Below are 20905 nucleotides of genomic sequence, written 5' to 3' on the forward strand. Positions count from 1 at the left end.
ACACCAAAATCAAATGTTTGCATATGACAATAATAATGCTTAATTTGACCCTTTTTATGCTCTTTATTGTTAGTCTTCCCTGCACATCTTGTCTTGTTTGCTCTACCCGAGTGTTTCCAGCCAAGCCTTCATTTATCAGCCGATCCCGGTGTGTCCCTCCTGTTCCTGTAACCACCTGCCTCAGCTGTGTGCCATTGTCTTAATTAGTTCCCCATGTACATACACCTCTGTGTTTCAGCTTGTCTGCTGTTCCTTGCTGTGTCCTGCCCTGTTTACCCTGCTGTCGCCCTCGCTGTGATTTGTATTCTGATGTCATCCTGCCCGGTATCCTCCCTGCTCTTTCCACTGTGTTTCGCTCCTGATGTCTTGTGATCCTAGTTTGTTTTCAGTTTGATTTTTTAAATTCCTATTTTATTTGCACTTTGTTTTTGGTCACCTGTATTCTTTTCTGTATATCATCATCAGCATTAAACACTCGCTTTTTGTTTGCGCTCCCATCTGTCTGTTTTTTGTTATGCATTTTGGATCTTCCCTTAATCTCAACACTGATTTTATCGGGTAGGGTGCAAACTTTGACTTAAGAGTGGCCAGAGTCTGGGCTTGTCTAACATCAATATCATAACATCATACAATCATTAACATCAAAATCATAACTTCAAAGGTACAGCTCTCCACTTTCACACACTGTGGTTGGTGTCGTTGTTTCTAATGTAGCAATGATGTGTAGACGATGAACAAACCTCCGCTGACACTGACTTGGTTGCATAAGAATCAGTTTATTACAACAAAGTTCAGCATCCACCAGGCACCATGGTCTGCCTGGGAGAAGATTCGGGACCAATGTGAATCTCTCTCTCTTACAGCTCATGCATGTGTCTTATATAGGTACAAGCATCTACACATTTATTAGTAAACATTCCTCACCTATTGTGTTCAATCTCAAAAACCCCAAGGGGACGCATTCCATGTAATTTAAGCCTGGTGCCAGTACTCCGGATATCCGACCCCAAGGCCTAACCATCCCTCAACCTCTGACCTCAAGATAAGACCCATGTAAACAAAGCATAATACACCTCATTGGCCAATGAGGTAGTCCTGAATCACGAGAAGCTTATCCCTTAGAATATAGATTTGGATGGTGGCCTTACATTGCCAATCATATTACTTTTTTTTCTGAGATTATTTTTTTGGGGCATTTTCCCTTTATTTAAAGGACCGTGTGAGAGAGACAGGAAAGGTGGGAGACAGAAGGGGGAATGACATGCAGAACAGGGCCACAGGCTGGACTCGAACCCGGGCCGCTGCAGAAGCCTCAGACATATGAGGACACACCACCCAGTGAGCTAGAGGTCACCCCAGATCATATTGTGTTTTTATTTAACAAACATTAACTTGCAATCATTTACAACTTTTACATGTTGGAAATGAGTTAAGGTTTTGACAACTGACAATGACAATTTGGGTTGACAGATATACTTAAGCTGTAGCTGCTCCATAGCCTCAGAGAAAGAGTGTGATGATGCCTGAGGACACCAGCAGGAGGAGGATACTGGAACCAGTGGGTGTGGCGCTGTTACACAAGTCCGTGCTACAGCACTTAGTGTTGCCAGTACATCCATCACTGTTAATGCAGGTCTTGGTGATGTAACCTGTAATATATGATGAAAAAAACCCTCTATTTTCAGCAACAGTAAAGCCACAAGGCATTTAGTAAACCAATGTATCAGCACAGACAGACAATCTTACTAGAAATACACAGTATTAGCTGTTGAAGAATAATTCACCGTTCACATCAGTGGTGGAGCAACGGTCCAAGGTGACGGGACAATCTGCCTCGTCTCTGCAGTAGTAGCCAGCACACGTGTAGCATCTCAGTCCACATACTATACAGAAATACAGAATAATGTCACACATGTTTATTTAAGATGCTCCAAATGCTCATTATTTTACATATTAAAAAAAGAACAACAATCAATATAAACATTGTGTTTATGCTCCCACTACAATGTACAAGTTGAAGCATCAGTCAGCATGGGTAGGACCAAATGTTTGTGCAGTGAGGAGCTTTTCGCAGAAGGCTAATTCAGGGAAAGAAGCAAACAAGCTGCGAGGTAAGCTCCTTAAAAAATAAAAGAGAAATTATTACACAGCAGTGTGGAAGCATTTGCACATTTTATGTAAAAAATCACACCACCTTAACAAGACACTGTAACCTTAATATTTTTTTTTTAATTTAGTTGTGGTAAAATGTCAATCCAGAGCACATAAATCGTCAGCTGTTCTTACCCGCAGACAGAGTCATAAAAAGGATCAAAGCTCCAAACAACTTCATCGTGACCGAATAGAAAAACAGACTTTTACTCAAACCTGTGAGAGGAGAACTGGAGAGAAAATGTGACCTCTTCCAGATCTCCTCTTTTTATGGTCGTCATCCAAAATTCCTAGCAAACATCCTCCCCTTTTATTCCTGAGAAACACCCACGCAAACATGGACGAAAACTGGGTTACATAATCAGCAGACCACTTCGATGTATTTATTTCAGTGATAGTTGAGACAAAGTGGATGAAAACATGCTGTTTGTGAATCATTTTCACCATCACTGCCACATTGGTGCCTCATATGAGTTTACACCATGTCCCAACAGCTGGTGTGTGCTGCTCTCAGTCCGCACTGAATCTGTTAGATACGTACTTCCAGTAAATGATGAAAACAAACCACATATGTGACAGTATCAGCGCGATATCTCAGGAATGCTTTAACGGGAATTTCCTGAATTTCCAGAGTAGATTTTGGTGGCCAAAGGTCAGTGTGACCTCACATCCGTCTCATTTTCTTATGAACACGATATCTCAGAAATGCTTTGAGGAAATTTCTTTAAATATTGCACAGACATCCACTCGTACTCAAGGATGAACTGATTAGATTTTGATGTTCAAAGGTCACTGCGACCTCACAAAACATGTTCTTAGCCATAATTAAAGAGTTAATATGCTAATTAATAGAAAAATTCACACAAATGTCTAACATCAGTTGTGTGCGCAAGAGCCAGGGTGAGTGGAAAATGGAGGATGTTGCATGCTTAAAGAAAAGACAAAACAAATCAGCCAAAACAAAGGATTGGTATTTTTTACATTTTAGTTGTGCCTGAGGTAGTGACAGTTTGTTGAGCTTTGAATGTTCTGCATTTCAGCACTTTGTGGTGGTAAGTGGCACCAAAGCACAATGTGCAAAATCTTAAAGGCTGCTGATCTGCTTCACTAATCCTCAGATCAATTAATAGACATGTTTTTTTATTTTATTTTCTCATAATTTTTCACGTTTTGTATCCAGTTTAGTCACTCATATTTCCACTTTGTTTTTCATAACAAAGCTATTTTTTTGCTGTAAATAATAATGCGGAATATCAAACTTGAACAATCAGACAATTCAATTGTCTATCATATTTAGTTTTTATTCAAAAAACATTTATCTGCAGTCATTTACAACTTATACATATTGAAACTTTGCTCATTGTTCCTGAGTTACAAAGTGGGTAAGACAGAAAATTAATATACTTAAGCTGTAATTGCTCCATAGCCTCAGAGAAACAGTGTGATGATGCTGGAGGAGAGCAGCAGGAGGAGGACACTGGAACCAGTGGTAATGGCGCTGTCTTGAACAAGCTCGGGGACGTTACACAAGTCCCCCTCACAGCACTTTATTGGGTGAACACAAATATGACTTATCATGCAGCTCTTGCTGATGACACCTGCAATACATGGAAAGAAAAGCAATCAACAACAAATACAGCTACTAGACATTTTAGTACAGAGATATATCAGCTCATATAGTTAGAAAATCTAATTGAAATACTTAATATTAGCGGTGAGAAGAACAACATACTGTTGATCTCGGTGATAGAGCAACTGTCAATGCCGGCAGGACAAGTTGCAATGTCTGTGCAGAAGTAGCCTTCACATGTGTAGCATCTCAGTCCACATGCTGTACAACAATAGAGAAAAGTGTCACACATGGTTTGAGATAGTCCAAATTTAATGATTATAGTTTAGAAAAAAGCATGTTCCCACTGCAGTTTGCAATTGGAGGAGTTGGGTGGGGTCAGATGTTTTTGCAGTGAGGGAATTTTCCTTGTACTTGAGGAAAAAAAGGAAACACACTGCTAAATATTAACCCTAAGAACCTAAAAAGTAAAACAGGCAACAGTCTGGAAGTGTTTGCACATGGCATTTTAAACATCTGACCACTATCAATGTGTTATCCATGATTTTATCATTCAAGGTAAAATATCAATATCTACAAGTATCTTCAAATTAATTCAGCAATTTTTAATAAAAATGTTGAACCATAGCACAATATATTAACCAGATGCCACAACCATAACTTTTTGTTTATTTGTTTTATAACGTCAATCCAAATGATGTGAATCATAAGCTGTTCTTACCTGCAGACAGAGTCATGAAGATGATGAGAGCTCCAAACATCTGCATCCTGAACAGACTTTTTATTGACACTGTGAGAGGAGAACTAGAGAGGAAATGTGAATACTTCCAAGTCTCTTCCTTTGATTGTGCAACTTCTCAGTCATTGTCCAAAAGTTCCTCAGAGCCCCCCCACCCCGCCTCCAAATCTCATATGGAAGCACACTCCCACATTATGAGAAACAGACATACAGATATTAAAGGAAACTGGGCTATTAACATAACCGAACGCATAACCTCCATGTGTTTTTATTTTATTAAAAACTGCGTGGGTAACAACACGCCACATTTTAACCATCATTGTCATAGTGCTAGTAAAAATCCAACAGGGTGATGCAGGACGATAAACAGCTGTTAACATTTAAGCACTGTGAAGGGTGTGGTCGTCACATTTTTGCTTCATGCGTAAGCTGGACTGACGGATTAACTCTGAAGTACACACACACACACACACACACACACACACACACACACACAGAGGCTTTCTTTGTCTCTCTCACAAGCAGAAGCAGACCCTGTGCTCACAATCAGAGTCCATTGATAAGACCAGACAACTGACTTTCACTCGCTGTATCTGTCTCAGTAGGGTTTCACCACTGCTCTGCTCTTTTAGGACACAAGCTGAGACAGCCCCCCTTCATTCCCATGAGTTGGTGCAGCCAAAATGATTCAATTGCCTTGTATAAAATAATTTGTGAAAACTGTGGCTGGAGAAGTTACATGATGCGCCCACCTTAAACAATGATCAGATTTTTTTTTTCAGATTTTTTGCTTTTATAGATATAGGATGCTAATACTAACAATGCACCCACAATGCAGTACTGTCTCATATGGCTGAAACAGGTTCCATCTGGCTGTTTTATCAACTGATGCTGGCCATCTATGTATCATACTGCCGTGACAGGTGCCATCCGGCCAACTGGCGGTGTATATAACACCACGAAATCTGGCTTTTGGTGTTGTATTTTACACTGAAACCTCTGACAAAACAGTGGTAACAGAGGACTTTGGAATGAGACTGGACCACCATATCTGAACTTTTAGTGCCTCGCTTACATTTATATGGAAAACAAAGTCAGTCAGTCAGTCATTTTCTGTAACCGCTTCTCCTCGTAAGGGTCGCGAGGGGCTGGAGCCAAACCCAGCTGTCATTGGGCAGAAGGCGGAGTACACCCTGGACAGGTCGCCAGACAAGCGCAGGGCCGACACATAGACAGACAACCATACACTCTAAAAGTCTGTTTTTTAAAGATGAATTTGAATACATTTTGTCAAAACACTCAATACATTTTTTGGCGAAAATGTCTTTAAGGAGATTTTTGGTGAAGTCCATCTGGGTATTTTGACTGTGACACAACAGAGTTTGAAATGCTAAAGGGAAGTGTTTCATAATTGAATGATTGCTAATGTTAACAGCCATTTTATTGCAGAGTTTCCTGGATTATGCAGATAAACTGGCAAAGACAACAAATTGTTCTTGCACATATGTTTGTTGGTATAATTACCCACAACACTATGTAATCCTTAAAATAATAAAAAACATAAACATTACTAAAATGAAATAAGTTTTCACATTACAACAATAATCAGTTCCCTTTACACAGATTTTTCAATGAATGCATTGTTGTATAAGCTCCTGCAAACAAACTAAATTAACTTTAGTTTAATTTAGACTGTAGCTACTACATTTCTCTATTAAACCGTTGGCTTTTTTGCCCTCAGGTTATTCACCCATGAAGACTATTCTAAATGAAATTGCAGCCAAATACAATTGCTTATACAAGATAAAAGAATAATTTTGGTGGGACCAAGAAATGTTATTTGATGGATTCATCCAACTTGATATTGGACACCAAACATTTTCAACATTTTATTCATGTCTGAAATGGTGAGAGTTTGTTTACCTTTCATTGTTTTGCATTTTAGCACTTTGTAGTGATACATATAAAAAGTAACCACTGGATTTAAAGCAGGATGTGCAAAATCCATCCTCCTTGCTTCATTGATCCTCACATCAACAATTTGCTTATTTTTTTTGCATGTAATTTATTGATTTGCTGATGATAGTTTAAGGTTTATGTCCTGTTTTGTCACTCATATTTCTGAGTGTTAATAGTGATGTGCAATGTAGAGCTTAAAGAATTGAGCAAATTCAGCAGTTGATCATATTGTGTTTTTATTGAACCAACACTGATCCGCAGTCATTCACAGCTTTTACATATTGAAAATCTGTTTATTCTTCCTGAATTACAAATTGAGAGAGAAAGAAGACAAATATTCTTAAGCTGTAGCTGCTCCAGAGCCTCAAAGAAAGAGAGTGATGATGCCTGAGGACACCAGCAGGAGGAGGACACTGGATCCAGTGGATATGGCGCTGTTACACAGGTCTGTTTCACAGCACTTAATAGTGTCACCACATCCACTGTTGTTCATGCAGTTCTTGCTTACTGCATCTGCAATACAAGATGGGAAAAAAAACTCCTCAATTTTCAACAATGATTAAAGCCACCAGACATTTAGTGCAGCGATTAGCTCAGATAGATAATCGATTTAAAATACTTTATATAATCTGTAGAAAAACAACTCACTGGTTGTTTCGATGAGGGCACAACGATCCATGCCTACTGGACAAGACTGTGGATTGGTGCAGGTTTTGCCATTACATATGTGGCATCTTAATCCATATGCTATACAAAAAAAAAAAAAAAAAAGGAGAAAAGTGTCACACATGGTTTAAGATACTCCAACCTAATTCTTGTTGTACAGAGAACATGAAAATAAATGAAAGAAAATATAAACAAGCTGACTAATTTGAATAATAAGTTTTTCTAAAAATAAAAAGAACAGAAAGTGTTGCAAATCGCAAATTTTACTATCTGTCAACCGTTTAAAGTATTCCTAAAACTTTATTATTAAAGCAAAAGCTGACACAAATGAATCACAAGCTGTTCTTACCTGCAGACAGAGTCATAAACAGGATCAGAGCTCCCAGGAACTTCATCATGAATGGAGAGAAAATCAGACCTGTAATCGACTTGTGACAGAAAAGAAGATGTAAACTCTTCCTTTTATAGTCTCACCCCTCAGTCCTCTTTCAAAACCTGACAGTTGTATTTCTTCACAAGAAAGGTGGTGTATTTTTCTGCAGAGACTCCCTCCCTCCTTATATTCTTCTTATTTCCTGCGTGCGTGTACCCCCACAGTGCTCAGGTTAAGAAGGAGCTTTATAAAAAGGTAGTGACCAGGTGAATGACTGTAAGCAACAGGTATAAGAGACACAGAAAGACAATGCGAAAATAGCAAGATGAAACACCAAGCAGGTGTAAATCTGTGGCTGGCTTTTACTCTCAATTTTGCTGGCAAGTGACCACCAATCCTGCATAGTTCACCTTTAAGCTGTCACATAGATGTGTAGCATGAAAATGAAATTTACTCAAATAAATCAAAAGTACCTAAAACTGTCCTTAAATTCATCGGTTGAATAAATGTACAGCCTGACACTGAGGTGGTTCTATTCCAAATAATTAGATTTTGTTTTATTTTTATTTATTTGTGAAAGCCTTTAAACAGGATGTGACTTTGGCTCCATCTTGTGAACATCTACAGAGTTTAAAATATAAAAGTGGAAGTGATGAAGTGAATGATCATCAGTGTGGTTGTTTACATATGTTACAGAGAAATACTTAATATGTATTGAAAAACTTCAACATCACCCAAACTGCTGCATTTTACATGGATAATTCAATGGATGTGTCTTTGCATAAGCTCTATTAAACAAACTGTAACAGTGATAATGCCTAATTCAAAAGACATAATTCTGAGCCATATTGCCCATTTCACAGAAGAAATTTAATTTATGAAAAATATAAATATGAGCAGCCACAGATCTTCATTTTGTGGCTGTAATAAAAGTAAGACAAACTAGTACCCTGGCACAGCCAACATTGCCATTTGCAATTTGGGCATCCTTGCTATGTCAGCACAAAACTTACACAATGTCTTTTTGGCTACTTTTTTTTTTTTTTTTAAATTAAAGTCAAAGTTAATGTCCTGATGCATTTTTGGGAAAACTGGATTGAGTATTTGTAGAAGACTCATTTAAATTGCTCATATTAGTTCATTTGTCTTTCATTTGGTCGGTTTAAGATTAGGAGGTGTGTTGAGGTGCATTTTTTATTTCTGTGTTTCCATGTTTGTCCCTTCCTGCGTTCCTGTGCTGTTTTCCCTCGTTTGCCCACCTTCACACCTGCTCTGCATCAGCCTCGTAAATCCTCCACTGCTCCTCAGTTTTTCCCAGCAAATCAGCTTCCTGCTTGTTCTTCTGCCTGATAACCTCATTCTCCTCACCTGAGTATCTCTGCCCTTTTTCCCCACTGGCACCTAGTCCTCTTGCCAGACTAGTTTGTATTTAGATTGTGGTATTATTTCAGTCTTTGTTAGATCCTTGTATTGGTCGTATGATTGTCAGTTTTCTGTTTCCCTGCTGCAACCTGGAATAAAGAGTGAGTCAGTCTCCATATCAATAACAGTTTAAAAACAATAAGTAATAATTATACTGACTCACACCAGACTCAAACTCCAGTTCACATCTCACTCTTGCTGTAGACTGTGTTGCTCTTTTGACTACTTCACCAGACCTTCTAGCAGTACATGTGAGAGTTTTTTTCGCATGAATTTATCACTCAAATCTCAAAATATCTGAGATTGGCTAGTAAGCGAGAGTAGGGTTGGTTGGGACATTTTTGTACGGACATGAAATAACCTTGGTAATGGTAATTTATTTAGGTTTACAAAACAACATCAATGCATTCAATTGAAAGGAACAAGTGAAAATCAAATGTGAAAAAATACAGACAGTCTACAGTGATGAAAATAATGAATGAAAATAATTTGATCCCAAAAACAGATACAGGTGTCCCAGGAGGATGGTTGGGACCATGTAAAGGGTCAGTTGCGAAACAAAAATTCAGACAGCTAACAATAGCAACAACCAATAGGCCAGAAAATCAGCTTCTCTACAATATTTTGTGGAATAACAAAAAAGAAAAAAAAGACCACAAAAATTCTTGTGACTGTGACTGAGTATGAACATGTTGACACTGATTTCTAACCAAGTGGAAACCTCTGAGGCAGGAACATAAAGGCAATGTGGAAGTGCCAAAAACTGCACCTGTTTACAGTTTATTGACGCCCAGAGTTTTGCATATTTAAGGACAGGGTTGCTTGAGTAACAGTTTGTCTGCAAGGCTCACCACAGTCTTGAGTCAGATCCACCCCTCACTCCTCCACAGCACCACCCTGTTGCCCAAATATGGTCACTTCTGGCTCTAAACATGAGGCTTGCAAATAATGCAAGCAACATTCAGATATAATGAGTATTGAAAATTGAAAAGAGTATTAAGTCATTGTCATTGAAAATATGTTTATTCCTGTTGAGTTATACAAACTGGGTAAGAAAGAAGACAAATATTCTTGAGTTGCAGCTGCTCAAGAGCTTCAGAGAAAGAGTGTGACTATGGCTGAGGAAACCAGCAGGAGGAGGACACTGGAACCAGTGGGCACGGCGCCGGAGGAAGTGGCTTTGTGTCTGGAACCAGTGCCACTGTTGCACAAGTCCTTCTCACAGCACTCCATGGGACTGATACACAGAGCACTCAACAAGCAGCCCTTGCTGACTTCACCTGCCATACATGATTGGGAAAAGGCATTTGGTACAATGATATACCAACTCAGATAAATATGAAGTGCTTAATGAGCTGTGAAAGAACAACTTACCGTTCATTTCAATGTAAGAACAGCGGTCAATGCTGGCAGGACAAGTTGAAATGTCTGTGCAGAAGTAACCTGTACACTGGTAGCATCTCAGTCCACAGACTATACAGAAATAGGGAATAATGCCATACATGGTTTAAGATTATCCAAATGTAAAGCTCATTGTTTTACGCATTTTCACAAATAAACCCAATCAATATACAAAGTATGTTTCAACTGCTGTTTTCAATTTGCACTCTACATGGGTGTGGTCTTTTTTTTTAACACAAGAAAAATATACAGAATTAATCAAGTAACAGAATAGAGCAACAATGACAGAATAAATGCCACAACAATTAAATACAAAAATAACAATAGAGGTAGGCAACCATTTTTTTGGAAATCAAGATAGAAAAGTGATTTTTTATGTGAAAAAGTAACAAAAACAAAAAAGAGAAAAAATCAGGTAAACAAATAAGAAGCACAAAAGAGCAAAGGCGTAGATATAAATGTATAAGGACTTTTAGCTCAACTATTTAAATTTTCCATATATTTTATTTAAAACAGAACTAACAACAATCTGGAAGCGTTTACACATTGTATTCTATCTTATTTTTTTTTTGTGTTTTTTTTAAATCTGACCACTGTTGAAGATATTGCTATCATTTTATCATCATTCACAATAAAATATCAATATCTACAAGCATCTATAAACTCATTTAATAATTAAATAAAAATGAATATACTGAGCCCCATTGCAAAACCCTAACCAGATGCCACAGCTATAATAACGTTTAAACATTAACACGTTTTTTTAATTTGCCTTAAAATCATACAATGTTCTTACCCGCAGACAGAGTCATGAAGAGGATCAGAGCTCCAAAAAACTGCATCATGAGAGACGAAAAAAAACCAAGACTTTTTATTGACCCTGCGAGAGGAGAACTGGAGATAAGATGTGAATGCAGCCAAATCTCTGCCTTTGATTGTTCAACTTCTCAGTTTTCTTCCAAAAGTTTCTCAGAGATCCTCCCTGCTAAATCTCAATAGAAATCCCCCTCCCACATTATTCTCCACAAACAGCCAGATGTTGAGGGAAGCTGGGGAAACTATTAATATAACCAAGTGCATAACCTTGATGTGTTTATGTCAACAACTGCTGAGACAAGGTGGGAAGATGGCGTTTGTACCTGTTGTCACCATCATGTTGGTGCTTAAACCCCACCGCAGGGCGATAAACAGCTGTCCGTGTGCACATTGAAAGCACTGTGTAGGGTGTGGTCATCACATATTTTGCCTCAGATGTCAGTTGGACTGTTAATTAAACACACACACACAAACACAATGCTCTTTTTCTCTCTATATATCTCCTGAGAGAAGTAACACACACACATACACACACAAGCATAGATGCACCGTCTATCTCTCTCTCCCCACTACCACCACTTACTTGCTTGATAACTGATTGATTAGCTGATTGATAGATGGTTCATAGATTATTGATTACTTGATAACTGCATTGTGATTGCATGACTATCAGGCCACAGAGGATGATCTTTACGTGAATATGTAATGTTTTCAATTGCCTGGACATAAGAGAGCTCTTTACAATTATTATATTCATTGCATTTTGGTGCTTTTAGCTTTGTTTATACCTATCTTCCCTTTAAAGGTCCAGCTTGTAAAATTTAGGGGAATGGAATATAATAATGATGTTTTCTTAAATGTACAATCACCTTAAAATAAGACTTGTGGTGTTTTTGTTAGTTAAGAATGTGACATTTATATCCACTTATGGAGCTGGTCCTTTGTTTATGGAGATCACAATGTCCACTGTCAAGTTTATACAGAAGCCCAGAACGCAAAAAACAAAAACTGACTTTACATAAGGCTATTCACTTTTTCGCATTGGCCACTATAGTCGGAAGCCTATTTGCAATGAGCAGGGTTGAAAAAATGCAGATTTTGTCATGTGAAACTTCATTATTAAGTGTGTTGTTGTTGGTTCGTGGTTTATTTTTAAAGGAACTGAATTCTGCATATAGTTAGGTTTTCAGTAAAAACATCCTTAACAATGAAAACTGAAGGAATCCTTACTGGGAGATTTCTGAGCTGGTTGAAATCTGCTAGATGCTACTAAATTCCCCTAAATCTTGCACATTGTTCATTTAATGTCTATTTATACTTATGGTGTCTACCTCATTAGAGACTGTGGCTACTCCTCTTTCCACCCTCCCTGCAGTGTAATTAGTCTGTGTTTTCATTGCCAGTTTGTCTTATTCCTTTGTGTCTACTGTTCCAGCAATATCTCCAAGTTTTGCGTATGATTTTTGGTTACCTCGCTTGCTCCTGGACTGATTTCCTGTGTATCGATTACCCAGGTTGGTAATTAAACAACTGTTAACAGCTAGCCAGTTAGATTATAGGTAATTCACATAAGGGATTTTACTTTCAAACCTTAAATTGATTTAATATCATGAAATTACTTTTGATACTTAAGCACAGCAAATATCAAATAAGACTATTATTCTAGTGATATTCTAATAGGAGACTCTAATGAATACCAATTTTCTGGTGAGATATCTGTACATTTACTCGAGTATGGCTTTTGAGTACCACATCACCACTGACAGATCCTACGTGTCTAAAGCTTCATAACACTTTTAACAATTAAAAATGAGATTATGTATTAAGTCCAATAAAGATTTTAGTGGCACTGCTCAAACAAACTGACAGTTGTTTGCAGTGTTATAAAAAAGACATAAATAGGTTTTATTCTGAGCTAAGGGTGACATGATGCTGTGATGTATTTTATGCGACTCACAACGCATAAAAGCTGTAACTTAAGATCATCCTTAGAGATGAACAAATATCCAGCCAGGATTTAGATTCATCAGTCTGGACTTTGATGCAGACTGGATCAATGAGGAAATGAAAATGAAACTTGTTTTGGTTTAGCAATGTTATACCAGATTCACACAGTATGGGCATATAGCTGTAGCATTGCGTCTCCAGTTCATGAAAGTTAATTGTAATGTTTTGGTCGCCTACAAGAAGCGTGGAAAATTCAGTGTTCAGCTGCACTAAAAGACCCTATTGAAAGTCAGTTTTTCCAGCAAGTAGGCTACATTTTCTCTTAATGGTTTTTAAGTTTGTCATGTACGGCCTTACATATACAAAATAGTAGGATATGCCATCTTTGTTTAAGCTCCTATGAGTAAACTGAGCTAAGTTTACTTTAAATCAGTTCAACTACTTCTTGCTTGTAAACCATTAGTATTTTACATTAGCTGCAGATTTTTCTCAGTTTTATTCCCACTGTGCCATTTATTTGCCAAATTGTCAGATTTTCTCTTTTGGCAGGTCGAAACACACTCAGAAACAGTTATTTGGCAGATTCAGTTTGATATCTGACACAGAAAAAACCACTAGCTAAGTTTTATTTGTGTCTTAAATTGATGATTGAATTTTTTTTTACCTTTGCATGCTTTGCACTTCAACAAAAAGTAACCACTGGCATCGAAGCAGGGAAGTGCAAAATCTTAAAGTCTGCTGATCTGCCTAATTAATCCTCCAACCAACATCTAACAATGTAATTTATTCATTTGCTAATTATTATTATCATTATTATTATATTTTGTGTTTCCTGTTTTGTCGCTCATATTTATTATTAGGCTGTCTGCAGAACTCAACAATTCAGTGGTCGATCATACAGTGTTTTTTTTTATTGAAACATGCATAGCATCTCAATCCACATGCTGTAAAGACATAGAAACAACTATTACACACACACACATGCACAATGAAACTGGTTATTTAAAAAAAATAATCCCATGCATCCAAAAATGGTGTTGCAAGTAGACCCAAATCAAATCTCCATAAAAGAAAGAAAGACAAATAGTCTGAAGGCATTGCACATGGTACTTTTTTAAATCTGACCACTGTTAACAAATACTTTACCATCCTCTTCTTGTTAGCCAACATAAAGTACCACTATTCTAACTTTCTGATGCCAATACCACAATGGCTTTGAAACATTAATGACTTAAATTTCTTTGTGCTACAATTTCAAGTCAACAAAACATGAATTCTAAGTTGTTCTGACCTGCAGACAGAATCATAAAAAAGAACAGAGCTTCATAAAACTTCATGGTGAACACAGAGAAAATCAGACTTTTAATCAACCATTGAATAGAGAACTGTGAACTCTTCCAAAGCTCGTACTTTTATAGTACTAACTTGTCAGTTCTGTCTCAAGACCTGCCTAAGATTTTCTTACAAAGCCTCCTCCTAAATGATCCCAGACTGGCACATATAAATAAGGTTGTAAATGGTGCAGTCGTTTATCTATGCCTCCTTTAGGCAATACTATTTGGGAACACTACATTCAACTTTGTTATGCAGGTGACACCCAATTGTATGTATCAATCAAGCCAGAAAACACAAACCAGTCAGCTTCAAGCATGTCATAAGGATGTTAAGACCTGGATAACCTGCAATAACTGCAACCTAAACACCTCAGAACACATAATCTAACAATAATCGTAGCTATTCTAGATGGCCCATATGTATTTCTCTCCTGCATTAGCTTCTCTTTAGTCTTTCCCTTTGAAATCCAGATTTAAATTTAACCGTGACATACTGATTGGGTCAAATTTGACTTTTCTAGAGGTACCCAAAAAGCACAATAATAACTTGAAAATTGCTTTAACAATGCACGATATATATGAATAAAATGAAAGAACTGTGCAGTTTTTGTAGAATTGTACAAAAGATTGTCCAAAAAACAATGGTTCATGTTATGAGGTATAAAAAGAATGTGCACAATGTACAGAGATAACATCTTTGTCTAAGTTCCTCTAAGTAAACTGAACAAACTTAAATTCAAATCAGATTTGACCAACTACTTCTCACTTGTAACCCATTAATTGGTGAAACTGCTGCCAATGGCATCAAAACAGAAAGTGCAAAATCTTAAAGTCTGCTGATCTGCTTAGATCAACAACTAACCTTGTAATTTATTGATTTGCTCATGACTGTTTATATTGTATGTACTGTTTTGAAACTGACATTTCTAGTCAAGGTCTCTGTTCAACTTACACAATTAAACAATTTAATGGTGGATCAAACAGTGTTTTTATTGACCAAACATCATTCCACAGTCAATTACAGCTTTATTGAAAATGTGTTAATTCTTTCAAGTCATGTATTACGTAAGGAAGATTTTATTAAGCTGAGCCTCAGAGAAAGAATGTGACGATGCCTGAGGATACCAGCAGGAGGAGGACACTGGAACCAGTGGGTATGGCGCTGTTACACAAGTCGGTGTCACAGCACTTTATGGGGTCAATACAAGCTTCATGGTTGATACAGCCCTTGAAGATTTTACCTGCAATACATGATGGGAAAAAAAGTTTCAATAACAATAAAGCCACCATGCATGTAGTACAACAATAATCACCACAGATAGATAAATATTTTTTCGAAAATACTTAGTAATAGTGATGGAAGAACAACTCACCATTCAACTCAAAGGAGGTACAACGATCAGTGGTAACCTGACAAGTCATTGTTAGGTCGCAGGGTTCGCCTGCACAGGTGTAACATCTCAAACCACATGCTGCAGAGAGATGGAGGATAGCGTCACACATGGTTTAAGACTCTCCACATGTAAAGCTCATGATTTCACACATTTTCACACTCAAAAAAAAGTCAAAGTTTATTCTTTAAAAAAAAAGTCATTCTCACACATGTAAAAGTGGTGTTTCAAGTAAACCTGCATCAAAAAGGTTTTCCGTAAGTTCCTGCAGCCACAGAAACATTACCAGTGAGAGAATGGTAGGTGAAATTATACCATATATGTATCCTAAATTTCTCCAAAGAAAGAAAAAAAAAGACAAAAACCACAACAGTCTGGCAGCATTGCATATGGTATTTTTAAAAATCCGACCACTGCTAAAAAATACTTCTCTTTTTTGGGATCAAATATAAAGTAACTACACTAACCGTCTGATGCCACTACCACAAATGCTTTTAAACAATAATGACTTTAATTTCTTTGTGTTAATAAGTCAAGTCAATAAATCACAAATCTTAAGTTGGTCTTACCTGCAGACAGCATCATAAAGAAGATCAGAGCTCCATAAAACTTCATTGTGAACGGAGGGAAAAGCAGACTTTTTATCAGTCCAGTGAAACGAGAGCTGGAGAGATAATGTGAACTCTTCCAAATCTATTTCTTTTATAGTCCACCTTGTCAGTAACATCTTCTCACAAAGACTCCTCCCAAATTACCTACAGTGAGCACATGATCCCACACTGACAGATAGTAAAAAAAGGCTGTAAATGTTACAGGAGTTAATCTCAAAGAATTATATTGATTACTGCAGCAAATTCAGATATTTCACTCCTAAACTTTTTCCCCCGCACCAGGTGTATCAAAAAAGCAGTGGTAACACTACACTCAAGATTTCACTTAAGTAAAAGCAATAAAGTATTAACAGCAAAATGTAGTTAAATAATTACAGTATACAGTAGTTTTGGGGATAGAGTGGTCTCTTTCAGAGAGCTCCTTTATAGTACATAGGACATTTTTTATTGTACCATTTTTGAGGCCTGTATCCTCATAGCCTTTTTCTTATTGTCAGGGTGCCGGGGGACACTTCATTCCAGCACTTCCAAAAAAGCTCCCCTTGGGACTTAATTTGATAATTACCTTCTCTGCATGCATAATTTTTGTCGGCAGGATTATTAGACTTAGATGATGCCAACTAACCTGCAACTAATTAAAAGTCAAGGCAAAAAGATGAGTTTGGATTTAAAAACCTTAACAGAGCCATGCTGTCTAAGAGGAGACATTTGCCATGTTTTTACGAGGGTATCCAGTCAATGCTGATGGTAAATGTAGTCATTTGAAGCAATAAATTCCCCAGTGAGTGTTTCATTGACATGTATTGCTTTCATGCCAATGTGTTATCAACAACAAACAGGCCTTATAGCGCCTGTAAGCTAGAAGCCTTTACGCTTTCAGTTCTAAAGGCGTGATTGACAATGTGCCTGACTGCATGTTTGTGTAATAAGTTTGTGTAAACCCAGAAAAACACCTTGTGTCGACTGGAAGGGAGCAACTACACTCTCCGTGACAGTTTACCCAGAGGTGTGGCTGCCGACAGCAGAGGGCATTGGCCAAAGCTTCAGCATTTCAGGTCCTAATCAGCATTGACCAGTTTTTGGTCAGTCCTTTGATGGACGGAGAAGATGCTCTTTAAATCCTTTAAATTGTGGAAAAAGACATTATTTTTTTTCATCTGTGATGTACACTCCATTTTTCAGGTGGTGTACATATTATGAAGAAATAAATTTAATAATTGTCAAAATTCTGAACATTTTTTTTCCACTACCTGCATTCACTTGTACTTTTTCTTTTAATACTTAAGTACATTTAATGTCAGAAATGTACTTTTGATGCTCAAGTACAGTAAATATCAAAAACGTTTATTCAAGAAGGTGACTTCAACCAAGTAATTTTCTTGCAGGATATTTGTGTTTTTCCTCAAGTGTGGCTGTAAGAAGTACACAAAAAAATCTCATACTTCAATTTTTTACAGTTTTACAACCAGTTACTGATCCTGAACATAAACTCTTCATCATAAAGTTTCACATACAATCATACAAAAAACACATTTGTCACACATTGATTATTTTAAAAACACCCTCAGTCAATGACATACTATTCTAAATGTGAGCAGAAGGGTGAAGGAGTGTTATGAGAATCCAATCAACTTTGACCCAATTATCCAGCGAGAATAATCAAAGTAGTCACTTTTTCCACAGCTTGCTTTTTGGTTGTCTTTGACAGCACATATTTTCATTCAGAGCTGGAAAGTCCAGGCCTTGATTGGAAAGTATCTCATTTGACATTTACAAGGGGAGAGGACAGAATCGTTTTATAATAAGGTGACTCAGCTGAGGTTCAGCAGCTAATAGTTTTATTGTGAAGAAATTAAAGTGAATTTTTATACATGCATAAAGTTTGTGATGTACTCAACATACAATAAGGCATTTACAACAGTCAAATGACAAAACTGGGTCAAGCGTTAGCACAATACAAATGAAATAGGACAACTAAAAGTTTCATAGGGCAAAGTATGTGTGTGCAAGGCCCTTAGAAAGAGGTTGAGAAAGAGGAAGAAAAGCATTTGAGGATGTTTTTATATGAGGAACACACACCTAGATTACAGTTTTTCCCAGTCGTTTAAACATGTTTCTGGGATATAGTTCAATTTTGGAAGAGTTAACCGTTTAGTCGAACCTTCATGAATCAATCTCAAATGAAACACTGCGCTCAAAACCCAACCTGGTCTGAATCCTAACTTGTCTAATATCGATGGTGGTCAGTGGCTCCAGAAGCATCCTTAACGGCAGTATTAGATGCCCCAGGTGGTAGCATTTCTTGACGCTCCGGTAGTTTACGCTTTACGATAGTTTAAAAGTGTGAAAAGCTTTGATCCACATTTGCCAGTTTTTTTTTTTTGTTTTTTTTTTTTACTTCTTCCCTTTACGTCCTACTATTTGGACAGCACAGCGATATATGACATCATGCAAAGAAATGCATAATTGTTTTTTTTTTTGGCGTTTTCAATGGAGAAAAACTGTATGCATTTGAATGTGTTGGGAGGGGTCGGTAAATTGTTTGACTTTGCAAAGGGCAAAACAGAAACCTATCAACTGCACAGAAAAAAAGTTATTGTCTTTTATTTGTCTCCTTTTGCTTGCACATTGCAGTTATGACAGTTAGGTTATTGCTCTGGAGATAACACATTAACTATCTGACAAGCAGATCATACACAGTTATATGATGAGTCTTAGAGTAAGAGGCATTACGGTAAACAGGACTTTCTTTTCTGCCTTTTACTGTCAGTGTCGGGCTGAAAAAAGCGCAGAGTAAATTTTACAGTATAAAATGAGAATGGAATAACAAATTATTCAAAATTGATAAAATAGTATGATCAAAAACGACAAATTTGGATCACATTCATTTCAGAGTAATAAGTTGAAGAATGTAATTTTTCTATGACTGAATGTGAACCTGCATGATACAGAAACCAAGGATTGTTTCTGTATCATGTGATATTTGACCGTGACCCGTCATATAACTGTCTGTCTCTGAGTCTGAAAGTGAGTCAGTGAGACTCTACTTATATAAATTGACAAAGCAGTGGACTAAGCATTTTCAATGTGTTAACATGGTTATTCAGTCAGGTTTGTGTCTCTCAGAGAAATGTGTTAACTGATTTGAAAAAAATCTAATAATAATAATGATGATGATAATAATAATTTATATAGCACCTTTCATCACCTCAGGCAGGTCATTTCAACATTTAGGATCTGCAGGGGCTCTATCACCTTTGTGAGATTAATCTGGCAGCGACACATCTGGGGATCTCGGGATGCGTAAAGGGATGTAGGGCAATAACATATCAGAAAAAAAAACTTTGTAGGCTGAGTAATATCTTAATATCTGTTCTAAAAGAAACAGGTAGCCTGTGTAAGGAAGTGAGGATCTATGAAATGTATTCTAGTCGTATTTCAGTGTCAAAATCCTGGAAGCAGAATTTTGGATGAGCTGGAGACAGGAGAGGTTTTTTTTTTGCTGATACCATAGAGTGAGGAATTACAGCAGTCTAAACTAAAAGTCACGAAGGCATGGCTAACACTTTCCAGATTTTTGGTTTGTAGAAATTGTCTATTTTAAAAAAACATGTCTGAGGTGATGAAAGCAGGATTGAACCATGGATTTGATGTGTTTGTCTGAGGTTTTGATTGAAAGACACAACGATATCTGCAATACTGGGTTATGGAATGGGATTTGACGGTGTTGTGGTAGTTGTCAGCAGGGGTTGCAGATTAGATAGATCTGAGTAGTGTGTCGCCTGCATAAAAATAGAAACTGACATTGGGCTGTAGTATAAAGTGACAGAGAGGAGGCATGTTAATGGAGAAGAGAATTTGAGTGTTGTGCCATGGACTGTACAGATGGACAACATGACAGTTCTCCCAAAGTGTAACTTTTCAATCTTGATCGCCCCCTGGTGTCGGTCTGCAGTACAGGTCATAAAGCCCACCCCATCATGTTAGTGAATAAATCAAAATATAAGCTCAAAGTACACACCAAATAAACTGTTCCCAAAGATGACTTCTGTCACTGAATATAATTCTCATCACCCTGATATTTGTTCAACTATTTTTTATTATAAGTTCTTTTTTAATGAGTTGTTAAATTATACACAAGGGGGATTTTCTGCCATGATTGACAGCTATGACAGCCAGTCCATGTACTTGCATTCAGTGGCGCTGCCCGCATTTGATCTGACGGGTGTTTTGGTGCGATCTCCCCCACCGTGGAGATTGCTACTGCGCCAAGCCCCCAGGAAGAATGTCTGGCTGCAAATTTTACATAGTGGCCAAAAGTGGAATTACACTGTTGGACTCAAATGACATACTTTGGGAAAGAGATGTCTGTAAATCACTAAATAATTTTTTGTGAGTGTCAAACCCCCTGCGAAACGACTGCTATCACTATCTAGATTTAGAGCATCCAGTTTGACAACATCAGAAAAATGTAAAGAAGTTGCCCACTCAAGCACACTTGGTTGCACCCGACTGCTGTTAATCT

The 20905-nt window shown here is 37.4% G+C and overlaps 3 protein-coding genes and 2 long non-coding RNA genes across 5 annotated transcripts; all 5 read right to left on the reverse strand.

Moving 5' to 3' along the window:
* Window positions 1-756: 756 nt before the first annotated feature.
* Window positions 757-2447, reverse strand: LOC121944660 (uncharacterized). Its single transcript, XR_015776405.1, has 3 exons — window positions 2287-2447; window positions 1785-1883; window positions 757-1649 (listed from the first exon to the last, which is right to left on the reverse strand). It is a non-coding gene; the product is annotated as an uncharacterized LOC121944660 (long non-coding RNA).
* A 984-nt stretch (window positions 2448-3431) lies between these two features.
* Window positions 3432-4602, reverse strand: LOC148189733 (CD59 glycoprotein-like). The gene is made up of 3 exons (XM_088076579.1): window positions 4443-4602; window positions 3884-3982; window positions 3432-3749 (listed from the first exon to the last, which is right to left on the reverse strand). Exons 1-3 carry the CDS (start codon window positions 4486-4488, stop codon window positions 3580-3582), a joined length of 315 nt encoding a protein of 104 aa, XP_087932705.1. The 5' UTR covers window positions 4489-4602; the 3' UTR covers window positions 3432-3579.
* Window positions 4603-6638: 2036 nt separating this feature from the next.
* LOC121944745 (secreted Ly-6/uPAR domain-containing protein 2-like) lies at window positions 6639-7593 on the reverse strand. Its single transcript, XM_042488632.2, has 3 exons — window positions 7435-7593; window positions 7068-7166; window positions 6639-6932 (listed from the first exon to the last, which is right to left on the reverse strand). Exons 1-3 carry the CDS (start codon window positions 7481-7483, stop codon window positions 6784-6786), a joined length of 297 nt encoding a protein of 98 aa, XP_042344566.1. The 5' UTR covers window positions 7484-7593; the 3' UTR covers window positions 6639-6783.
* A 1644-nt stretch (window positions 7594-9237) lies between these two features.
* On the reverse strand, window positions 9238-11239 carry LOC148189734 (uncharacterized). The gene is made up of 3 exons (XM_088076581.1): window positions 11078-11239; window positions 10255-10353; window positions 9238-10160 (listed from the first exon to the last, which is right to left on the reverse strand). The coding sequence occupies exons 1-3, from the start codon at window positions 11124-11126 to the stop codon at window positions 9976-9978; spliced, it is 333 nt and encodes a 110-aa protein (XP_087932707.1). The 5' UTR covers window positions 11127-11239; the 3' UTR covers window positions 9238-9975.
* Window positions 11240-15342: 4103 nt separating this feature from the next.
* On the reverse strand, window positions 15343-16456 carry LOC121943952 (uncharacterized). The gene is made up of 3 exons (XR_015776406.1): window positions 16339-16456; window positions 15752-15850; window positions 15343-15619 (listed from the first exon to the last, which is right to left on the reverse strand). It is a non-coding gene; the product is annotated as an uncharacterized LOC121943952 (long non-coding RNA).
* Between the last annotated feature and the right edge of the window lie 4449 nt (window positions 16457-20905).

Source organism: Plectropomus leopardus, chromosome 4 (genome assembly GCF_026936395.1).
Source record: "Plectropomus leopardus strain MGB_pleo_1.0 chromosome 4, ASM2693639v1, whole genome shotgun sequence".
Classification (NCBI taxonomy): Eukaryota; Metazoa; Chordata; class Actinopteri; order Perciformes; family Serranidae; genus Plectropomus; species Plectropomus leopardus.